The 21,372-nt window shown below is 53.0% G+C and overlaps 1 protein-coding gene across 3 annotated transcripts in view; it reads right to left on the minus strand.

The window, feature by feature from the left end:
• The window catches only part of SAP30BP (SAP30 binding protein), a 33,281-nt gene that overhangs the window by 4,904 nt on the left and 7,005 nt on the right, over window positions 1–21,372 (minus strand). For all 3 annotated transcript variants that reach the window (XM_061144819.1, XM_061144820.1, XM_061144821.1), the window contains exons 4-6: window positions 7,405–7,447; window positions 2,642–2,730; window positions 495–586 (exon numbers count right to left, since the gene is read on the minus strand). In XM_061144819.1, the coding sequence (XP_061000802.1) occupies window positions 495–586; window positions 2,642–2,730; window positions 7,405–7,447 (224 nt within the window). The remainder of the gene's footprint in view (window positions 1–494; window positions 587–2,641; window positions 2,731–7,404; window positions 7,448–21,372) is intronic.

Genomic DNA, 21,372 nt, shown 5'->3' on the forward strand with positions numbered 1-21,372 from the left:
CCATTTAGGCCCACAGGGGCAAGGGCAGCTCTTGCCTATCGGCACACGAGGCTCTTTCCTGGGTGTGTCACTCGCTTGAACGCTGGACGGAGTGAGGCCCAGACACATGTCTGTTGGTCAAACCTGCATATAGAGTGGACAGCTTTCTCGAGGTAGGAGGACCTGTGGTGACCACAAGACAATCCTCTCCTCGTACAGCCGAGGACACTAAGGCCTCAGGAGGTCACGCGCTCCAGGAGAGAAGGAATGAGAGCCCAGGCAGACCCCGCCCAGCTCGTGTCTCGCGGCTTCCCCTCTGCACCTCTGCACGTGCTGCCCGGCTCTTCAACGGTAGATGAAGCCTCAGCGAGGTTAACGCAGTTAGGGTGATGGTCCCTTTGGGCTCAGCTGGGATCTGAGCCGGGCCCCTCTCTGCCACCTCTCTGGGGGCATTCTTGTCCCCAGTCCAACATCACCCCTCTGACCGCCCCCCTGCTGGCTCACAGAAAACTCACCTGGGATTCCGAAATTCCTTCTTCCTCTGGATGATGTAGTTCATGTCCATTCCCTCCTTTATCTTCCGCTCATACAGCTTCTGGATCTTGTCCTATGGAAGAGAGACAGAAGGATGACGGTGACGGAACCCCTCGCAATCCCAGCCTGTGGTCACACGTGCTGTGGACATGAGGATGTGGGGGAGCCATGAAGCCCTGCTCTGGCCAGACGGTCTTCTTCCACCCAGCGCAGACGAGACAGAGGGAGACCAGTCTGCTTTCGCCTGATCCCCTCTGGGTGGTCAGCAGCGGGAGGAATAAGAAGGTGGAGCTAGAGAAGCCATGGAGAAGACAGTGAACAAACTCCCACTTGGGATCAGCTGCTGAATCATCTGAAGAGACCCTTCAAGAGTGAGCGTTGCTAGGTGGGCGCTGAAAATGCTGGATTTTAATTTTAACACAGGGTTAAGACCCAGCAGACCTGGGAAGGCAGGAGGAGAGGTGTCACAAGCCTCCCCAGTGTCCTCTGAGGGGAGACTCACGGCTGGCTAGTCCTTGCCACTTTACCAAGAGGCACCGCTGGGGGTCAAGAGCCTGTTTCTCATCCAGTCTCCCCTCTAGCCCTGCTCTGGCTCAATGGGAAACCAGAGAGCCACTGGGCAGGGTCCAGGCCAGCATTATAGGTGCCCCCAGGCCCACGGAGACGATGCCAGCAACAGATGGCGTCAGGGCTGCCCGGGGAGTGAAGAGGTCCCAGGAACCCGAGCCTCAGGGCAGGGCCACCTCTGAGGAGGAGCAGGCTTACCCAGCGAGGCTGGTGCTGGCCCAGGGCAGGGTCTCTTGGCAGCCTCCCCCACTAGTGGCAGCTAAACACGATTGTCCAGGAGGAAACCACCTGGGGTACTCTTCACCTGCAAGAGGAGGTGCACGGGGGAGGGGGGGGGGCCTGAGCGAGGTCCTCTGGGACATCAGGAAAGGTGACCCACTCCTATCAGGAGTCAAGACTGCTCAGGGGAAGCACTGAGTTGGGGAGAGAGGTCTGTAACACATTTGCCAGGAAGAGAGAAGCCGAGTGCATGCCTCCATGTCCTCTCTCTGCGGGTGATGGGGGCAGGCCTACCCAGAAGGCTCGGCAGGCGGAGGCACGGCTGTATCTTACGGATGCCCTTCCTGCGTGCCCTCGGCTGTCAGGCGGGCTCTCCTATCTCAGGGGAACTGAAACCTCTGCTCAGTGTCATGGTTTCTGCCACTAGCAGGATCTAAAAAGGAGAAACATTTTGATCTTGAAGACTGGGGCCGGCTATCTCTGCCTGGTGACTGCTGGACTGTCCTCACAGGCTGCAGATTGTTGCCTGGAGTGTGACACAGGGCCGGGGGTGGGGTGGTGTGTGGCAGTGGTGGGGAGACAACTCAGCAAAGGGAAGGGATTTCCGGGAAGAGGAGGGACTGTGCGCTGCAGCCCAGCCCCGCTCAGCACCCACCCAGGTCGCTCCATTCCCAGCCGCAGGCCCCGTTAGGCACCCATCCGTCAGCGGGTGCGAGGGCCCGGGGCGTGGCCAGAGGCCCCACTCCGGGGCGGCCGTGGTGTCTGCCCTGCTCTCACAAGGCGCCCTTCAAAGGGGAACACGCAGAGGACAAGGAGAAACCGCCACCTCGGCTGACAGGGAGGACTGAGGCCAGGACTGAGGCCAGCCTGGGGGCCTGCTCCCGAGGGAGGGACTGTATTCCAGGCTCCATCTCCACAAGACAGGGATCATCAGACAAGAAGCCAATGAACTGCCATTTCAGGAAAATGAGGACTGAAGCGTATGCATTTACATACTGGTGTATTTGCATTCCTACTCGTTTCTTTTACATTCTGATGACCCCTCAGGTTCTCAGCCAAGTTCCTTCAGAGACATTCCCTGGGCTCAGGGATGCCCACAAGAGGCGTGCTGTTTGCTCTGCTGGCAGTGTCCTGGGGCAGGCGGGAGCCCGGCTGAGGCTGCAGAGGCAGCCGGGGGTACGAAGCTGGCTCCTGGGAGCGGCCTAGGCGAGGTCACCAGGACTGCAGGCTCCTTCCCACTTGGGCTGTTTCTTTTCCAGAAGCCGCTTAAAGTCAGACCCAGCCAGACACCCGCCCAGACTTCCTTGTCTGCACGGGCCTCAGCAGCTGAGCGTGCGTGTACCTGTAAGTGGTTAGAGCACCGGCCAGGGGGCTCTGGAGGGATCTTGATCTCATCAGGTGACATGTTCCGGACTCTTTCAGAAAAGGAGGCTGCAGAGAGAACAGAGGAGTTCTGTGGGTGCAAAGGAGGGTCAGGGTGGGGGCCTGACATGGACAGTAAAATACCCTCCAAGACAAGAAAGGCACGCAAAGTGCTCAAGGAGGGCCACACACTGTAAGATGGTAAGACAGGGCATGCGGAGTGGCCCTCTGAGGGTGCATCTGACTTGAACTCAAATGACCTGAAGGAGCCGGTAGGTGAGGTGTGGCAAGCAGTTCAGGCAGAGGGCATGAGCGGCCACATCACAGCCGTGCCCAGAGGAAAGACTGTGCCCTGGGGGTGCTGGTGAGTGCTTAAGGCCAGCTGGGAGCTGGGAGGTGCGAGGGGCAGACCCACGACTCGCAGCGTCTGTCCCTTTCTCTGGTGTGAATTCTCCCGTCATGGCCAATCAATTTCAAGCTACCAACGTGAAGTCATGAGCTCAGGGCTGGGAAGACACTCGCACACAGCTCTGCCTCCCATGGGCTCTGCCCCTTAAACACCCTCCCAGGATCCTGGGGACTCAGAGCTGCTTGGTGCTGTCCTTCCACCTCAGGCTCTGCTACCCAGGGTCCACCAGAAGCTCAGGGTTCCCTGGACTTCGGGACTCAGCATTCAAAACTGCTTTGTACATAAATGACATCTATTTAATACAAAATGACCTGCTGGTTATTAACTTCGGGTCCTTCAGCAGTAAACCAATCAACCTCACTCGGTCCCCTTCATTCCTGGGAACAAAAGGCCTGATTCTGAAGTGAAGACCCACAGCCCCCAAGGGACAATTCCCTTGGCGATGTGCCCCTGCCCACCCAAGTTTCTCTCTCCCTCCATTCCCCTCCCTGCTGCCTCCGGCCACCCTGGCAGCTGCAGAGTCGTGCTCTGGATCACCCAGACAATGCGCTGCTTGTTGCAAGATTCTGTCTGTGCTTTTTAAGACGGTTGCTCATGAAAAGGACTATACAATGAGCAAACAGCAGGCGGAGCAGGGTGGGGCAGGATGAAGGCAAAGAATGAACAACCCAGCACCACTAACACCCAGCAAGTACTCACTGGGTACCCGACATGTGCCGGCCCCGGCGGGACTCTCAGCCCCGAGTGGCCGCCTGGACTGCCGGGCGATGGCCAGGTGAGCCTTTCCCTTCTCTCCCGGGGCTGGATTAATATTTTCTTAGCAGATAAGGTGCTTTGATTTCTGCTTTGAGCTTCACTTCTCAGCTGCTGCCAAACGAGCCTGCACACACCGAGGCTGGAGCTCGAGCCCAGGGACCTTCTCCTGACAAGGCTACACGTGCCGCCTCTCGCTGTTGGTGGGGTCTCCCTGGACGTGCCCCAGGAACAGGACATAGGTGTGTCATCCTGCCGTGGACCGAGACACCAGTGCAGCCTGGGAGCACGTTCCACCATGGGACCGTGTGCTTCTCTTTGCTCAGCCCCTCCCGTCTCCTGCCTCCTGAAGCAAGGGTGACACCTTGATCTCATCCCAACTTCCTCCTTCCTCCTAGCCCTGGGAGAGGCAGGAGTTCTAAGCCCAAGGCGAGGCTTGAGCAGGCTGCAGAGGCTGGCTGAGCGCGGAATTACCCGGGCTGTGTCAGTTCTCGTGTTTTGTAAGCATCAGCACCAAAGCCAGGAGGGCCAGGGCAAGCTCCGGGTGCACAGCAGGGGGAGACGGCCTCCCTGGGGCGGGGAGTGCGTGTGTGCACGTGACAGAGAGACAAAGAGTGCCCTTTGGCATTTGCCAGGAAAGCCTTTTGGAAAAACAGGGTGTGACGCTGTTGCCATTAGCAACCCAACCACCCAAGTGGTACACAGTGTGACAGGGACGGGGGGAGGTCCTCCCAAGCTCGTGGGCTAGAACTGGGCTGGGAACAAGAGAGTTCCTCTCGGGAGCAACGGAATGAAGGGACACATTCAGGAAACACGGTAAAAGTTTCTCTCGCAGATTTCAGGAGCAATCTTCCTGCACCTCTGTCCTTCCTAAGTCTCAGAATGCATCTAAAGCAGAAGAAATGAGACCCGCACATAAGGCTGTTGGCGCTGTCACAGAGCCTCAAATCAACCTCCCTGAAAACACATCGAGACGCGTGTCCGGGCCCTCGGGGGCAGCCCAGGCCTGTGGCTGCTCTGGGTCTACGGGGGTGTTCTGGGCGGGCACCGTGCTCAGGCTCTGAGAAGCCTGTGTCAGCGTGATTCACCCCGGGTGCACACCCACCTCACAAAGCCGCACAGGTATCCACAGCTGCCAGGCATGGATCTGCACAGGAGCGGCTCGTCAGTGGGGCGTTTCTAACGGCGGGAGTGAAGGCATGCCTGGCGGGTGCTGTGGGGCTGGAAGCAGGAGTGGGTGGAGTGTTTCTGCCTCACCAGAGACACGGAGAACTCAAGTGGATGACCATCCCGGGGCCACTGTTCCAGGGCCGCTGGCGGGGCACCTGGAGGGGAGGACCGGGTGCCCGCTCTCCTCTGTCAAGCAGCTACAGAGCTGGGGAGCCCTTAGCCAGCTTCTCTGCTCCCCTTTGCTCCATTAAACCTGGGCCTGTCTACACAAGTGAAAACGCTGTCCACACCAGTGGGGCAACCTGAGTCTTCCATCCAGAGGCATGAATGGAAGGAGCTGAGCCCAGGCCAAGGTGGGGACAACCAGGGCACCATGAGCAGAAGCCACTCTGCAGGTCGTCCACCACCTCCTCAGTGAGAAATAGGAAGAGGAATCCAAACTAGGAGGCTTCAAGTTTCACCCGTGTTCTTTATGGGGGAATGGATTCAAGAAACTGTGGTGTAACCCCACAATGAAGTAATATTACCAATTAAAAAAAAACAAAAACTATGGATATGCTCGAAAACATGGAAGGGTCTTAAGAACAATATGGGAAATGAAGAAGCCAGATGAAATAAACAAACAATGAGTCCATTTGTATTAATGGTTCTTGGGCAGGGGCAGTTTTGCCCCCAAGTTGACATTTGGCAATGTCTAGAATCATTTTTTGTTGTCATATTTGGCAGGGAGAGGAGGCTGCTATTGGTCTCTAGTGGGTGGAGACCAAGGATGCTGCTAAAACACTGTACAACGCACAGGCCAGGCTGCCACAACAAAAAATTATCCACCCCAAAATGCCAATAGTCCTGAGGCTAACAAATAAACCAAAACCAATTTATGAGAAACTCTAAAGAGACAAAACTATAGTGAAGAAAAGAGATCACTGCCTGCCTAAGGCCGGAGGAGGAAACGTGTGCAAGGGGACGGGCACAGAGAACACTCTACAGTCACAGAGACGTCCTGCGGGGGTTCCGCTCTACGTGTGTTACACCTCACAAAGCTGCTTTCAAACAGTGACAAGGAGAGGAAAAGTCGAAGCTGTTTGTGGACGAGTTTGGGGCTGAGAGGGCTGAAGCCCACACACATTTCTGCCAAGTGAGCGCCGGTAGCAGGAGCGGAGAGCGCTGCCTGGCTGCGTTCCTGGGGGGCGGCTCCGCCCCTGCCGTCCCGCAGTGAACAGCAGGGACAGGGGAGGACGAGGCTGCAGTCCAGGGCCAGCCCCACGGACAGCCTGCTCGGGGAAGGCCACGGGCTTCCCGGGGGCTGCGCTCTGCTCCCTCTGCCCGTGAAGCCAACTGCGCTGCCCCTCTGGTGCCATTTTCCAAAGATCAGGCTCTTTGGTTTTAGGAAAATTTGAGTTTGTTTTTTAATAGAGAAGAAAGACTCAAACCCTATTCATCAGCAAACCTGGGGCTGAAGGGCAGAATCCCGCTGAGCACCTGGGCTGCTCCACGTGGTCAGGGCCCTACCCAGTCCTCCCCTCAGGAGACAAATATCATGAATGGTGTTCCCAACAACCAGAATGGGTCCCCACCTGCCAGCCCTGGTGAAGGCATCCTGTCTAGAAAAAGGACAGGCTGGAGGGGCTGCTGGATACAGCATTTCCAGCCTGGGGCTCCCCGGGGCAGGGCGAGTGAGCCGCAAAGGCGCCATCTGGGAGAGGGGAGCAGGAACTCCGCTTTATGAGGATTAATGGAGCGGGCGGGAAGAGACGGGCAGTCTCGCCACGGAGGGGGAGGGCCAACCCCCCACAACGTGAGGCTGGGCCAGGTCTTGGGGGAAGCCTTTGCCGGACAAAGTTCATGGCAGAAATGAAAGGAGTCGAGAGACCTTCTGAAAGGCTGAAGAGGATGGGCTAACACGGGGCTGGGATGACACGTGGGCCGTGTTCCAGAACTGTAACCACCCTGGCCAGTTACACAAAGGGCCCCAGGCTCCAGGGCTGGGAGGCATGCTCCCTCCCGGGGACACAGCAACATGCCAGCAGAGGCCACGTTTGCGCCCTGAGCCCATGAATACGCCAGAGGAGACGCTCAGGGGGTCCAAGGCCGGAGGACAGGCGCAGAGCGCAAGAACAAGCTCCCAGCTGGAGGGGGCCCTGAGTCCCTCCTGACAACACTGGCAACTGACCAAAGCTCCATGAAATGCACCATAAATACAGTTTTCAAAGAAGAATTGTTCCCTGGGTGTCTCACCCAGATGTCTTAGGAAATGCCAAAGGCCCCTGAGAGTCAGAGTCCGGAGACAGGCTCTCAGCTGAGCTGCTGCCTCGGCTGAAGCACAGAGAAGCCGCCTGCGTGGCTGGAAGCCAGCTGGCTCTGGGTGAGGCTCAGAGACCTGCCCCTGGCACCCTCCACCCCAGGGTACTCACCAACTAATTCCTGGGGATCTCGCTTTTCTACTTCCGGGTTATCCTGCAAGAGAAAAAGAGAAACACAAGGAGTAAGCGCGGGGCTCCTGACCCAGAGTTACTCTCCTCAGACACCACTCAGGATTTTTAAGGAAGGAGAAATGGTGGACACACTGCGAGGAGCCCGCAGAGCAAGCCGACACTTTGGGGGTCCTGAGACCCCTGAACCTCCGAATATCCCTTCTTCCTTCATCAGAGCAGCCCGGATGCTCCAGCCACCTGCTTCAGTCTCTCCTCCACGGCCTTCAGCAGTGACCACACCCCCAACGCCGAGGAGAGCGACCAGCAGCCAGCCAGCCATGACCTGCAAACCTGGACCCTGCCCACTGCTCCTCCAGGCCTGGCCAGCCACCTCAGAACACAGCACCTCTGCCCGGCGTCCAGGAAACAAGAGGTGGCTAGAGAATCTCAAGACCAAAACGCAAGAGACTATCTCCTCCCAAGAGATTTTTCTCACTTTCAGCTTCAGCAAAAAAGGGAGGCTTTATCACAGGGGCAGTTCATTGAACTAGGGGCAGGCAGGCCGCCGGCCTTCAGTGAGTCACACGCCACCCTCAGGACAGCCCAGCTCGAGGCAGCTTGACTGTTTCCCAGCTCACCTGCTGGTTCTCTTTACACGGGCTCCGTCTCTCCAAAGAAAGCTCTCTCTGACCCCTCATGCAAGCCCCTGCCCTCAGCACCCACTTCCATGCCGTGTCCTCCGTTCAGGAGGTATACAGAGCTCTAGGGGCAAAGATTTCTCATCAGACCGCTCCGGATCTCACTGCTCAAAGTCAAGGCTTCCCTGCTGATCCAGTGGCTCCAATGCAGGGCACGTGGGTTCAATCCCTGGTTGGGGAACTAAGACCCCCATGTGCTGTGTGTTGTAGTCAAGAAAATCCAGTTCTGGCCACGGTCACACGGGTGGGCACCTACTTTCCTTGCTTCTGCTGCCCCAAACGCACAATGGTAAAAACACACCTGTTCTCCCCATTTCTGGAGAAACCGAGCCCCTCAACACAGGTCGGGGTCTCAGGCGCCATGACACGGCACGACCACAGCGGCAGAAGCTGTGCTCACGACGCTGGGTCTTGTGTCCCCTCGCTTTGGTCAGTGAGGGAGGAGATAAGACAGTAACAATCGTGGGCACATGGAGGCGGCCGGGCAGCGCTGTGTATGCCCCTCACACGATGCAACTTGACACCAAGGTGACGTCTCAGAAGGCAGGCACAGGGAGGCCACCAACCCCCCACCCCCCAGGCTCTGTTCTAAGACCAGCAGTTCTTAGCCCTCTTCTCCAAAAAGTCCCTGGGACAGGCCAAAACCCCCTCATTCTTTGGAACACTGCAGCTATTCATTCGACCTGGACGGGCATAACGTGCAGGCCAGGCTGCTTAGCAACCATCACCCCCAGTCACCCGCCCCCTGCCAATCAGGTGGGCAAAGCAGAGGTGCCCCCGGAGGGCTGCCGCACCAAATTCAGGTTGGTCATCAATCAGCTGCTCCACAGACAGCGGGTCTCCACGGGCCCCACAACGATCCCTTTGTAGCTGTGACTCTGGGGGAACCCATGCTAAAGAGTGTGGCATGCTGGGCTGTAAAAGGTCCTTAATTCTCCCTCCAGGGGACAGCTGTCTGGGTGCTCACTGTGGGAAAACATCACTTAGGCACATCCTACCTCCCCTCTGGGGCCATCTGGCTGGCCCCACAGGCCTGATGCATTAACTCATCAAAGGCCTCCTAGGGCTCTTTCCCAAAGCGCTGCCCTGGGCCCTTTAGAGGCCAAAATGCAGAGCAGCGAGGAAGGAGGCAAGACAGCCACGTGGGAATTCTGCTGTCTGCTCCAGATTCACAGGAAGTTGGTCACCAAACAAGCGAGGAGCCTCTTCAAAGGGGAAAGGATATGTTCACACCACAAGCTTCTTGTAAGATTAAAAGGTGTGAGGCTCCCGGGCCTGCCAGTGCCTGGTGATGGGAGACGGAGCGGGTGGGCAGAGGCGGGGATTCCTGCATTTCACAAGGGCCTGGGCTGGCTTAGCTGAGCTTTGTTTAGTCACGTCTTGGGGAGAAAAAGAGATGATGGGGCAAAATCACAAACAGGAAGTCTTTTTTTTCTACTTTCAGGCTTTCCTTTTTTGGCCTGGCTCCTCATTTTCCCCCAGATTTATCTTTCTATACGTGCTCCCCTCCCCAAATTAACCTGGTAGTTGGTTTCAATATGACAACTAGTCTCTGCTTTTCTACTCTCACAACGTGCACCGCAAGTCCCACGAAACTATGGCCTCTTATTCAATTCCAAACCAGCACCCCAGAAAGAAGTTCTGCACCCCCGCCCCTTCCCAGCTGGAACCCAGCTCCACACTATCCGCAAGCAAAGTGCATGGACCCAACTGCAAGCAAAGATTCTCCCGCCTTGAGAGAACCCTAAAAGCCAAACACCTAACTGAGCCTCTGCAGGCTGGGAGCTACAAACTACGGCAAGGTTTTGGAATCTGTGCTTGTTTAGATCCCCAACTTGCGTCACAGGCGCCTGTGTGATTCTTAAGGCCCTGGAGAATCAAACAATGGGACTCTGTGCCTCCTGGTGGCCACACCTTGTTACACTTTAGCAGGGAATTCCTCTGCCCTCTGATGTGGACAAGTGGGTTGTGGGTCTGTTGAGTTCCTGGGCGTGTGGCGTGGTACCAAGGTGCCCCTGAAGAAGAAAGCCAATGACCCAAGTGCTTCCACATCCAAAAGGCGCCTGACCCCCCGCTGTCCCAACGTGAGCCTGAGAAGGGCTGGACTACACCCCACAAGGACCTAGAGCCACGGCAACACATGTTCTCGGAATGGAGTTAGCTGCAGGACACTGGGGATACTGAAGCAAGCCCAGCAAGGAAGGAGAGTCAGGGCTTCCGGTGAGACCACTGAGGACAGGCGTCAAACACCCCAGAGCTGCTTTTTAGAACCACTTACGCTCAGCTGTCCATCAAGGCAACTTTCATCCAATGAAAGCTGCTTTGCGGGTGAGGACGGGCCTCCACGTTCAATACAAAGACCCAGAGGGACAGTCATGCCTCAGATACCAGGAATTCAGCACAAAAATGAACGAAGTGCTCAGGGTAGTTATCTTGGAAGCCAGCCATGGCGCTGGAAAAAACAACCGATGAAGTATTTAAAAGGGCTATCTCCTTAGGAGATTGAAGGAAGGTTCACACATTAAGCCGCCAGCAGTTCAGGAAACCGGTTTGACAAAACCTGCTAGAGAGAGACTTGGTACATCCTTAAAGAGGCAGGAGGGGAGCAGGAGAGGACACGGGCAAAAAGCAACAAGAACCCACTGCTCCTTTTCTTCCTCCAAAGCACGGTTTCAGAAGGCTCACAGGAAGGACACCTGCCTGGACTTGTACGAATCCACCCTCCCTGGCCTCTAGGTGGATATTCCGTTGGCCACAGAAATGAACTCAGCCTGGAGATCCAGTTATCAGACAGATGACTGTCTGCATCAGCCGGAAGGCATGAGTCTCAGAGACCTGGACAGACCTGGACGTGACAGCACACGCCCCCTCAGACACCCCGGCGGGGCGCTTTTCACCCAATTCCTCAGGAAGGTGGAGACAGGGCGTCCTGCCTGGGAGAGCATTGCACATAGCACTTCCGAGGGGGGAAGACCAGGTAAATCTGGTTTCTGCTCCCCAGTTCAATTCCTGTTAAGACACAGGAAAAACAAAGCAAAACAAAATCCGTATCGTCCCACGAAGCCAAGTGAGAAAGGCAGAAGGAAAACGCTGAGGCCTCTTCTTCAGACTGTCTGCACCTCCTATTCTCCCAGGGCAGTTAAGTCCCTCCGACCAGGGTGTGAGGTGGCTGCCGTGGGCTGGGGCCGTCCCTGAAGGGCTGTGATCTGAACCTAACAATTTTGGTTTGTCAGCTGTGTCTGAAACTTGGAAGAATCTAACAGTCCTTTGGCAGGGGTCTCATTTTTTGAAATTACGGAATCTGGGATGTGGTTCCCCCTGCAGAGAATACAAAAGTCCGACCACCAGCAAAACCATGACCAGAGCCGAGGAAGGAAGTGAAAACAATATGGCTCCACGACACGGGACAAGCTGCCGCGTGAGCTGGCGGTTTACTCAGCAGAGGAGCGGCAGCTCCTGGTGGCGAGGGTGGAGGTTTGTTTATAGCCAACACTTCATCAACCCTTCCGAGCCAGCCCCACAAAGCGCACTCGAAGCTCTGGGGTCCAACTTGAGACAAGGCAAGTTGGCAGCTGGATGCCACCAAATCTAAACTCTGCCTTTTCTCCCCACGTTCGGGAGCACTAGGCACAGAGAAAACCTTCTGAGCAGAGGGCAAAGGACAGTCGCTCTGTACTCCAGGGGAATGTTCCAGACTAGGTTTCTGGCCGATGATGCAATGTTGCATCTTAAAAGTAGGGGGCAGCTTGGGAGGCAGATCAGAGAAACAAAGCCTCCCAAATCTTCTGTCCTCTCAGACCTGGGGCAGCCCGAGCAGTTACAAAGCCTGGTGACATCTCATTCCATGAGCAGAGATCTCACTCAAAAAGAACCCTTGCTGTGGCCTGAAGCCCCGGGCACACTCTGCTGGCCATGTCGGCCTCCTTCCCTGCCCCACGGTCCTGGCAAGGCAGCTCCGTGGATCACCCCCTCCCCAACTCTGGCCTAGGAAGCCCCCTTTAGACTTCAGACCTCTGCTCAAGGAAGCAGTCCTCCACCCCACCCCCACCTGGCCAATGAGGATGCCTGCCCTGTTCTGTGCGCTGTCTTGTTTGCCATTGTGTTCCCAGCGCCTGCAACAGCCAGTGCCCTGCCCACAACAGGCGCTCAAACACGGATCTCACACACACACACACACACACACACACACACACAGACACACCCTCCCTCCCCTCCTCCCCGCCGCCACCCACGCCTAACCAGCCAGTGGTCAGTTTTTCTTCAGTCCCGTTTAGGGTTTCAAAGCAAACATCACCCCCAGATTCCAAACCTGTTAAAGTCCACAGGTAGTTTCAATGTGTGGACTCAACATCAGAAAGCAAGGTGGCAGAGAAGCTAAAGGAGCAGAACTGCAGTAAAGGCTGATACAGGGCAGGCAGGAAGGTGTGTGTGTGGGGGCAGGGGGGGGGGCACCAATACAGAATTTAAAACACCTTAAGTCTACCTTGTTGCTCCTGATCTGAAGACAAGGAAAAAAAAAGAATTATTGTAAAGTTCATTTATTTATTCCACAAATAACTTACCAAGCATTTATTATGTACCAGGCAATGGGCCAAACACTAGGCATGTGATACGAACAAAACTCAGTCTTGGGGAATAATGTTAGGTATCACGCTAAGCACTTCAGTGAAAGATCTCATTTAGTTCTCATGACAGCCTCGTGAACTTGTAGGCAGACAATCCTGCTGTTTCAGGGGCTGAGGAACCCCGAGAAGGCCGCCTGAAGGCTTCAAGCTGACGGACAAGCGAGGTTTTCTGTGACACATGTGAGTCACTTCAGGATGCCCAGAAAGCAGCCATTCCAAATGGCTCTGAGCTCCAGAATAAAATCATCATGGTCTGACAGACAGTGTCGGGGCATGGACGAGAGGCAGTAACCCCAAGACTCAGCGGCAGTCACTGAACCCAGCGCCACGTGGGGGAAGCCCCCTGAGGTGCAGACCCCCGGCAGGGTTGCTTCACCTACACGCCCAGAAGAAAGCCTGTCACCAGCACATTTCCTTCAGTTGTATCCTGCTGGTCAGGATTGAGCCACTGCCACGGCAGGCTGCCTGCCTGCGGATGGAAACACTCAACATACCAGAAAAATGGGCGGAAGCTGGTGGGGCCATTTCGGATTCAATGGACTTGCCTTCACTCCCAGCTCACTGCTGGGAAGGCTCAGCTCCACAAACAGAGAGGTTTCTACAGGAAAGGGTTAAACAGGCGTCTGCCAAGACAAACTAAGCCAGCTCCAGGGCTGGCCTTGGAGATGGAAGCAAAGGCAGGGAGGGGGAGAGGAACAGTTTCTCTGAAATCCTGGCTTCAGTAATGCCCCCATGGCTCCACACGGCGCTGAGGCTCTGTCACGTGGAACCACCCAGACTTCATGTGAAGGCAAGCTCTGGCTGGAGCCACCTCCCAAGGGGAGACAAAGCTGACTATTTCAAATGTAACCACAGACCTGATTAGAGACACCTGAAGATGCAGAGGGGGGAATTCTTTACCACTGAACCACCTGGGAAGCCCAATGTTAACACAAATGAGTAAAATCCTGTCAAACCCAGGAATACTACAGTAGCATCTCAAGGGACATGGACTGTAGCAAGGAACAGAGGTGAGAAGTGCAGGATCCCTAAAGACAGGCAGCTTCCCTTCTACAACATAAATTTCGAAAAGTCAAGTCCTCACTGGGGAAGGAGGCACCCAGCCACACCTTGGTTAGAAATCCGTGGCATGTGGCCCCGAAGGGAAGGAAGTCTGCTGGGGCCGGCGCGGCTGATGGGCGGGTGGACCGGGCATGCAGCGGCTCCTTCTTGGATGCAGAACCACGCAGGGGCGGGGTGGGGCTCCTGGGAGTCTCCGCTTCAGCTGAGCGGGGCGAGTGCTGTCAAGAAGGCCCTGCTGGCAGCTGTGGGGCTGCCTGGACGGGGGGCTGAGAGGGACAGTAACGGTCCTTCTTCCCTTTGCAGGAGATCACAACTCCCAGCAACCGCAACGTTTCTCCCAGCAGTGTTTCGGCTACATGTGTGGCCAAGCTGCCTTCAGAAGGCGGCGAGACAAAGGACCTACCTTGGATTTCTTTCAATCTGAACAAGAGAGCTATTTGCACAGCGTGCCCTGCCTCTGTCCTTCTGTCTGCTGCTCAGATCATATCACCACCCAGATGGACTTGCAGACCCTAGCCTGGGGTGGCTGGGTTCTCCCTGGCGTGGGAATTCTGTCACTTACTCTGTGAGGGCCACCTCTGCCTTGTTCAAGAGCAGCCCAAAAGAAGGCCAAGCGGCCACTCACTGTGGTGAGAGCAAGGCAATGCTAGTGGTAAATAGGCCGGGGCACTTTCAACAATTCAAAGGCCAAATTACAGCGGCCAGAAGACGAGACCGGATGGCTCACAAGCCGGGAATGGTCAAGGGCCATTTCCTTCTGTGCACGTAGGTGAGTCATACATGCTGTCTTTTTTTTCCCTTCCCTAATCAGTACTCAAAGGATCATGGGTCTGGGAGGCAGAACACTGGGGCAGGCAGGAAATGAAAACCATCTCTGGAAGGACCAAGCATACATCCTCCTCCACACACCCTCGACAGAACTCACCAAAAGCCAACATACATCCATCGAGTCTCCTAACACCCCAGTGAAGCAGACTATTATTTCCATTTCACAGAGGAGCTAACCGAGGCAAAATACAATGAAGCAGTTTATGCCCATAAATGTCAATGTTGGAATTCAAACTCCAGCCTGACTGCAAAGCCTAGAAACACCATTTCCCAACTTCTTGCCTCCTCCCTTAAGACCAGGAGGCTGTGAATAGCCACAATTTCTATGAGGTTCAACCACTGGAGAAAGTGGAAGTGTTAGTTGCTCAGTTACATCCGACAATTTGTGACCCCATGAACTAGAGACAGCCAGGTTCCTCTGTCCATGGGATTCTCCAGGCAAGGATACTGGAGTGGGTAGCCATTCCCTTCTCCAGGGGATCTTCCTGACCCAGGGATTGAACCTGGGTCTCCTCCTGCATTGCAGGCAAGATTCTTTACTGTCTGAGCCACCCAACATTACAGAGCCAGGAGGTGGAATTCCTCCCCAGGAATGACTCCACAGCAGGTCACAGGCAGGCAGGTGTTACACCCTCCACTTAAGGAGATGGCCACATCCATTATCTTTTAACTACAGGGAAACAGCTCAAGAATTCATGGTGCCCCAGTGAGTAAGGTCTGAGCTTACAGGAACGGAAGGGCAGGTCCTGAGGGCTTACTCACCTACACACTGGGCGCTCCACCGCCTCCTTAGCCTAGAGAGCTCCTGGGGGCTTACAGAAGAAATGCTGCTAAATCCCGAACCCCACTGAGCCAGCCTCCCTTACTGGGCGAACAATCCCATGGACTTCCAATGAGAACTCACATTTTAAAGGATGAATTATTTCTTGTGACTTGTGTGAAGAGCACGGCCCATTTCCTGTCCATCAGGGACTCTCATTGGAAAGAAATTGCCTATACAACACTTAACAACAACTACAAAAATACTTTCATATTTTGCTATTCTGATGTGCCATTTCTGGATTTTACCTTAGCTGAATATATGAGAAGGACTAAGGGAACTGGTGTGAAAATATGTGTTGCTACTGACTGGCATTACTAGAACAAAAGTTGGTGAATCTCAACCTTTTCTTCATCATTCTCCATTTGTTGAAGGTATTTAGAAAACTATAAAAACAATCTTTCCTAAAATAGTTTTATTGAGATATAAAACCCACCCTGTAATTCTCAACGGTAATTTTTCATTTATGCCATATTATATAATTAGGTTTCCCAGGTGGCTCAGAGGTAAAAAATCCACCTGCCAATGCAGAAGACACAGGTTTGATCCCTGGGTTGGGAAGATTTCCTGGAGAAGGAAATGGCAATCCACTCCAGTATCCTTGCCTGAGAAATCCCATGGACAGAGGAGACTGGTGGACTACAGTCATGGGGTCATAAAAGAGTCAGACTAAAACAACAGTATAGAATTACCCAGACTACTGTAATACTGAAGATGTTTATAATGCAAATGAGAACAAAACTGGATACAAAATAGTTACCCTGTTACACCGGCAAACCTAAAAAGATGGAAGAATGAAAATGGCAACACTGTCAGGATCATGGTATTAGGTGATTTTTTTCTTTCATTAAATATTCAATCTTGCTATTATTATAGTCTTACAACAAAATATGCACAAAATAAAAACAAAACCCTGACAAGATAACCACCAGAAAAGTGCCATATGACCCTTTCCATGTCAAAGACCTCTAAGAGGTCCATATTTAAACTCTAACAAGATAACCTTTGCTGTCCCATCCTGAAAAAGAATTCTCAGTAGAACAATCCACAAGGGAGGCTTCGCCAGAAGCTCACCAAGCAAAGGCATACAATGGTCCAATCGCCGCTGGCTGCAAAGGGCCTCTGGTTCCTCTGCCACCCCAACAACCTGCCTCTGGAGTGTCCTTCAGGATGACTAGAACCCTACGCTGCTTCTTCGTGAAAAGTCTGGCATCTCCCTTTCTGATTCTAGAGCCCTGGAGGTACAGCCAGCAGACCCAAAGCCCAGGGAGGAAAGCATTTGCTCTGCACGGATCCTGCGGAAGCTGGCGCCTTTTCCCTTGCGTGGTCACTAAGAGAATGCTGGCAGGCTCCTGAAGTTCTTCCTAGAATGGGTGTCAACAACAAACTCCAGGGAAACAAGCTCTGTGGGCTGCTTTCGGTCTCCAGGCCTTTGATTCTGACATTTTCAAAGATCATTAATAATGCTGGGTTGGGGAGAAGTGGCTGGAGAGGGCAGGAAGAGTGTGGATTACTGACTCAGTTCTGCCCCAGGCAAATCCTTCATCTCAGTTCAGGGTCAATTAATAACACTTGGCAACCAGGACGCTGGTCCTTCTTGAGGGAGTTCAGGTGTGTACGTGCAGTCACTGGAGGCAGAAGCCCACTCACCCCGCTGAGCCAGGCCTCCAGCAAGCCCCACTGCTCTGAAACTCTGTGAGTGTCCACCAATGCAGTGGTATCCATCAAGGCACCCCAGGAAATGGCCATGAAATTTACAAATTTCAAGGGAAACAGCAATTGCTCGACATCTTGTCTGATACCACACTAATTTATGGGTTATTTTTTCCACGTGGCTACACTAAATTGTGGGGCTTTCCAGGTGGCTCCGTGGTAAAGAACCTGACTGCCAGTGCAGGAGACGCAGGTTCAATCCCTGGGTTGGGAAGATTTCCTGGCGACGGAAACAGCAACCCACTCCAGTATCTTTGCCTGGGAAATCCCACGGACAGAGGAGCCTGGTGGTCTACAGTCACGAGTTAGCAGCCAAACAGTAACATACTAAATCATGAGGACACTGATGCTGACTGTTTGGAGAACATTACTTACTGAACAAGTGTTAGGTTATTTCTTTTGGTCTAGGAGTTCTGCGAAAAATTCCTGTGACACCCAGGGTGCTGTGAACTGAGAAACTATAGTAACTTCTGACCTCCAGGATGGGGACAGAATCAGACAACCGAGCACTGCTCAAAACCCCATCTCAGGCTGAGAAAGAACACATCCCTACACGCTCTCCCCTATCGCTGCCTCTGCTGCCTGGGATCACAGCCCTGACTTCAGACGTGCCCAGCGTGGTTGAAGTTTGCCTGCTGACACACAACTGGGGGGAAGCCACGCCAGCGCTCAACCCCAGTCTTCCGACTCCAAACCTACTAGACTGGCTCTGGGTTGTGAATTCCTCATTTTTGCACTACTTTTGGGGTTTGAAGGATTATTGAAATGCTTTCTTTGAACTGGGGTTGTTCACGCCTTTTAAAAAATGCTGGAACAATTTTTTTCCCCACCCAATGTCACCTTCTTGACCCAGAAACACTATTTTGTTTTGACAGATGTTTGCTCCTTGGGCTTCGAGGATTCCTTCCCTGGGTCAAAGCCTGGACCAGCGCGCCTCGCCCCGCAGTGGGAGGCTGGGCCTCCCAGTGAGTTGCCCACAGGCTTCTCCAGCTCACCCGTGCCAGCTCTCAGTGCCCGTGTTTGTTTGCAGAGGAAGAGTGTCAGGGACAGTGGGTGAGTGGAAATACCTTTATCCACAGAACAGTGGGAGTGGGGGGAAAAAAACAAACAAGGGGAAAAGTTCCAGGGCAACCGAGGTAAAACAAGGACAAAGGAGGGTGGCGAAAAGGGAAGCTTGTGGGCCAAGGGCAAACAGATGGAGGAAGCACTTGAGCTTCGGGGGCCCATCCCGGTGGTGAGGAGCCGGACAGAGGGCTGCCCCACCCGGTCTGACTCTGTCTAGGACAGCAGCGCCACCTTCTGTTGAGTGACCAGAACACCTGAGTCTGGCTGCTTACTGAGGAGGCGAGGCGAGAACAAGACCTGATGGAACAGAAATGCATGGGCATCTTGCTTCCTGCGGGACACTCTGCCACCTCCTCCAAGCTCCTTTTCTCTAGTTTAGGGCCAACTCAGCAACCCCAGGGCCCGATCCCTGTCGCCCTGGGCTGATGGATCAGGAACACAGGCTCCCTATGTGGCGGGTGGGGTGGGGGGGTGGGGGTGGGGCCTGGAGTTCTCATTTCTTCCTCAAACTCCCAAATATGGGGCTCTGCACTCATAGGTAACCCAAACATCAGCGTGATAAAAATGAGGGCCGTTTCCAGTCTCTGTATTCTACTTTTGTACTCCTCAAAGTCAACAGATAAGGAACTCTCAAGAGTCTTCTCCAACACCACAGTTCAAAAGTATCAATTCTTCAGCGCTCAGCTTTCTTTATGGTCCAACTCTCGCATCCATACATGACTACTGGAAAAACCATAGCTTTGACTAGATGAACCTTTGTCGGCAAAGTAATGTCTCTGCTTTTTAACATGCTGTCTAGGTTGGTCATGACTTTTCTTCCAAGGAGCAAGCGTCTTTTTATTTCATGGCTGCAGTCACCATCTGCAGTGATTTTGGAGCCCCCCAAAATAAAGTCTGTTACTGTTTCCCCATCTATTTGCCATGAAATAATGGGCCAGACGCCATGATCTTAGTTTTCTGAATGTTGAGTTTGAAGCCAACTTTTTCACTCTCCTCTTTCACTTCCATCAAGAGGCTCTTTAGTTCTTCTTCGCTTTCTGCCATAAGGGTGGCGTCATCTGCATATCTGAGGTTATTGATATTTCTCCCGGCAATTTTCATTCCAGCTTGTGCTTCATCCAGTACAGCATTTCTCATGATGTACTCTGCATATAAGTTAAATAAGCAGGGTGACAATATACAGCCTTGATGTACTCCTTTTCCTATTTGGAACCAGTCTGTTGTTCCATGTCTAGTTTTAACTGTTGCTTCCTTACCTGCATACAGATTTCTCAAAAGGCAGGTCAGGTGGTCTGGTAGTCCCATCTCTTTCAGAATTTTCCACAGTTTGTGATGATCCACACAAAGGCTTTGGCATAGTCAATAAAACAGATGTTTTTCTGGAACTCTTGCTTTTTCGATGATCCAATGGATGTTGGCAAATTGATTTCTGGTTCCTCTGCCTTTTCTAAATCCAGTTTGAACATCTGGAAGTTCATGATTCACATATTGTTGAAGCCTGGCTTGGAGCATTTTGAGCATTACTTTACTAGTGTGTGAGATGAGTACAATTGTACAGTAGTTTGCGCATTCTTTGGCATTGCCTTTCTTTGAGATTGGAACGAAAACTGACCTTTCCCAGTCCTGTGGCCACTGCTGAGTTTTCCAAATTTGCTGGCATATTGAGTGCAGCACTTTCACAGCATCATCTTTTAGGATTTCAAATAGTCCAACTGGAATTCCATCACCTGCACTAGCTTTGTTCGTAGTGATGGTTCCTAAGGCCCACTTGACTTTGTTATATGAAGGCAAACATCTTCCCTGCAATTCTCTGCGTTCCTTGAATTCCACACAGGGCTGCCACCGCCCTGCCCTCATCAGACCTTCAAACAGCAGACTGAACTTCCAGCGATGCCCCTGGTCTTCCCTCTCCCAGCTCCTTAATGTTCTCCACCTGACGTGATTTTAAGTCCCCTCACCTCTGCTCTCCTCAGAGCACACTCCGGTTTAAAATGCAGCTTCCAAAATCTCACAACAGGCCCAATGACACGTGTGGCCGGTCTGGGAAGCGAGCCGAGGGGGCGCTGGTCATCACAACTAACTACTGAAAGCTAAGTGCCTGTTACATTTCATTAATCCTCATGAAACAAAGGAGGCAGATTTGATGATGTGGGTTTATCATCCTTGGGACGCTCTGCTGCCCTCAACGTGGCTCAAGACACCTGTGAGGCTAGCAGTCAACGGACATGCAGAGGGCAATGAAGGCAGCTAATAGTTAACTAACATTGCCCACCCAAGATTTTTGGTTTTGAGGAACAGTGGACCCCTGGGGGTCTACAGGGTCAAAAGTCCTTTGTATAATACTGAGTAAGACATTGATTTGCCCTTTTCACTGTTACAGGACTTCCCTGGTGGCTCAGACAGTAAAGCGTCTGCCTACAATGCAGGAGACCCAGGTTCAAACCCTGGGTCAGGAAGATCTCCTGGAGAAGGAAATGGCAACCCACTCCAGTATTCTTGCCTGGAAAATCCCTTGGATGGAGGAGCCTGGTAGGCTACAGTCCGTGGGCTCGCAAAGAAACGGACACGACTGAGTGACTTCACTTTCACTGTTACATTTACAGAAGTAAAAATGTTAACTTCTTGGCCCTTTGGAATAAATTGAGGCAGCTGCACCAGATTTAGCAGTAGTTATAATCTTGGTTTAAAAAAAAAAAAGTCAATTTCCTTAACAATATCCTTGGGGGAGCAGTAAAAATGATTGACCTTGGTCCTTGACTTCTGAGTCCTTTTTTTAAAAAAAACGTTTTGTGTGACTGGGTTACAAGCTGAACTAGCTGCTTTCTTCACGGAACATCATTTCCACTTGAAAAAGTAACTGACAAACTACAGTTATTCAGACTTATGTAGTTGGCGGGAATTTTAAAGACTAAATCTGTCTCTCATGGCTATTTACCGGCGATAAGATTCAAATTCTCAAGCAAAGACTAGAATCTGAGAAAGTACCTACTTCCCACTGTGAGCACGACTGCTTTCTGATATTTATTGGCTTGTCCGATGAGATCAGTAATGTTGTTAACAAATAAGCATTTTTTTTGGACACTGTAGAACAAAATGTGTCAACATTTAGGGGACCCACATTATGCAGTAAGCTGACACTGTCCAAATCATCAGTGTC

Source organism: Dama dama, chromosome 5 (assembly GCF_033118175.1).
Source record: "Dama dama isolate Ldn47 chromosome 5, ASM3311817v1, whole genome shotgun sequence".
Lineage (NCBI taxonomy): Eukaryota > Metazoa > Chordata > Mammalia > Artiodactyla > Cervidae > Dama > Dama dama.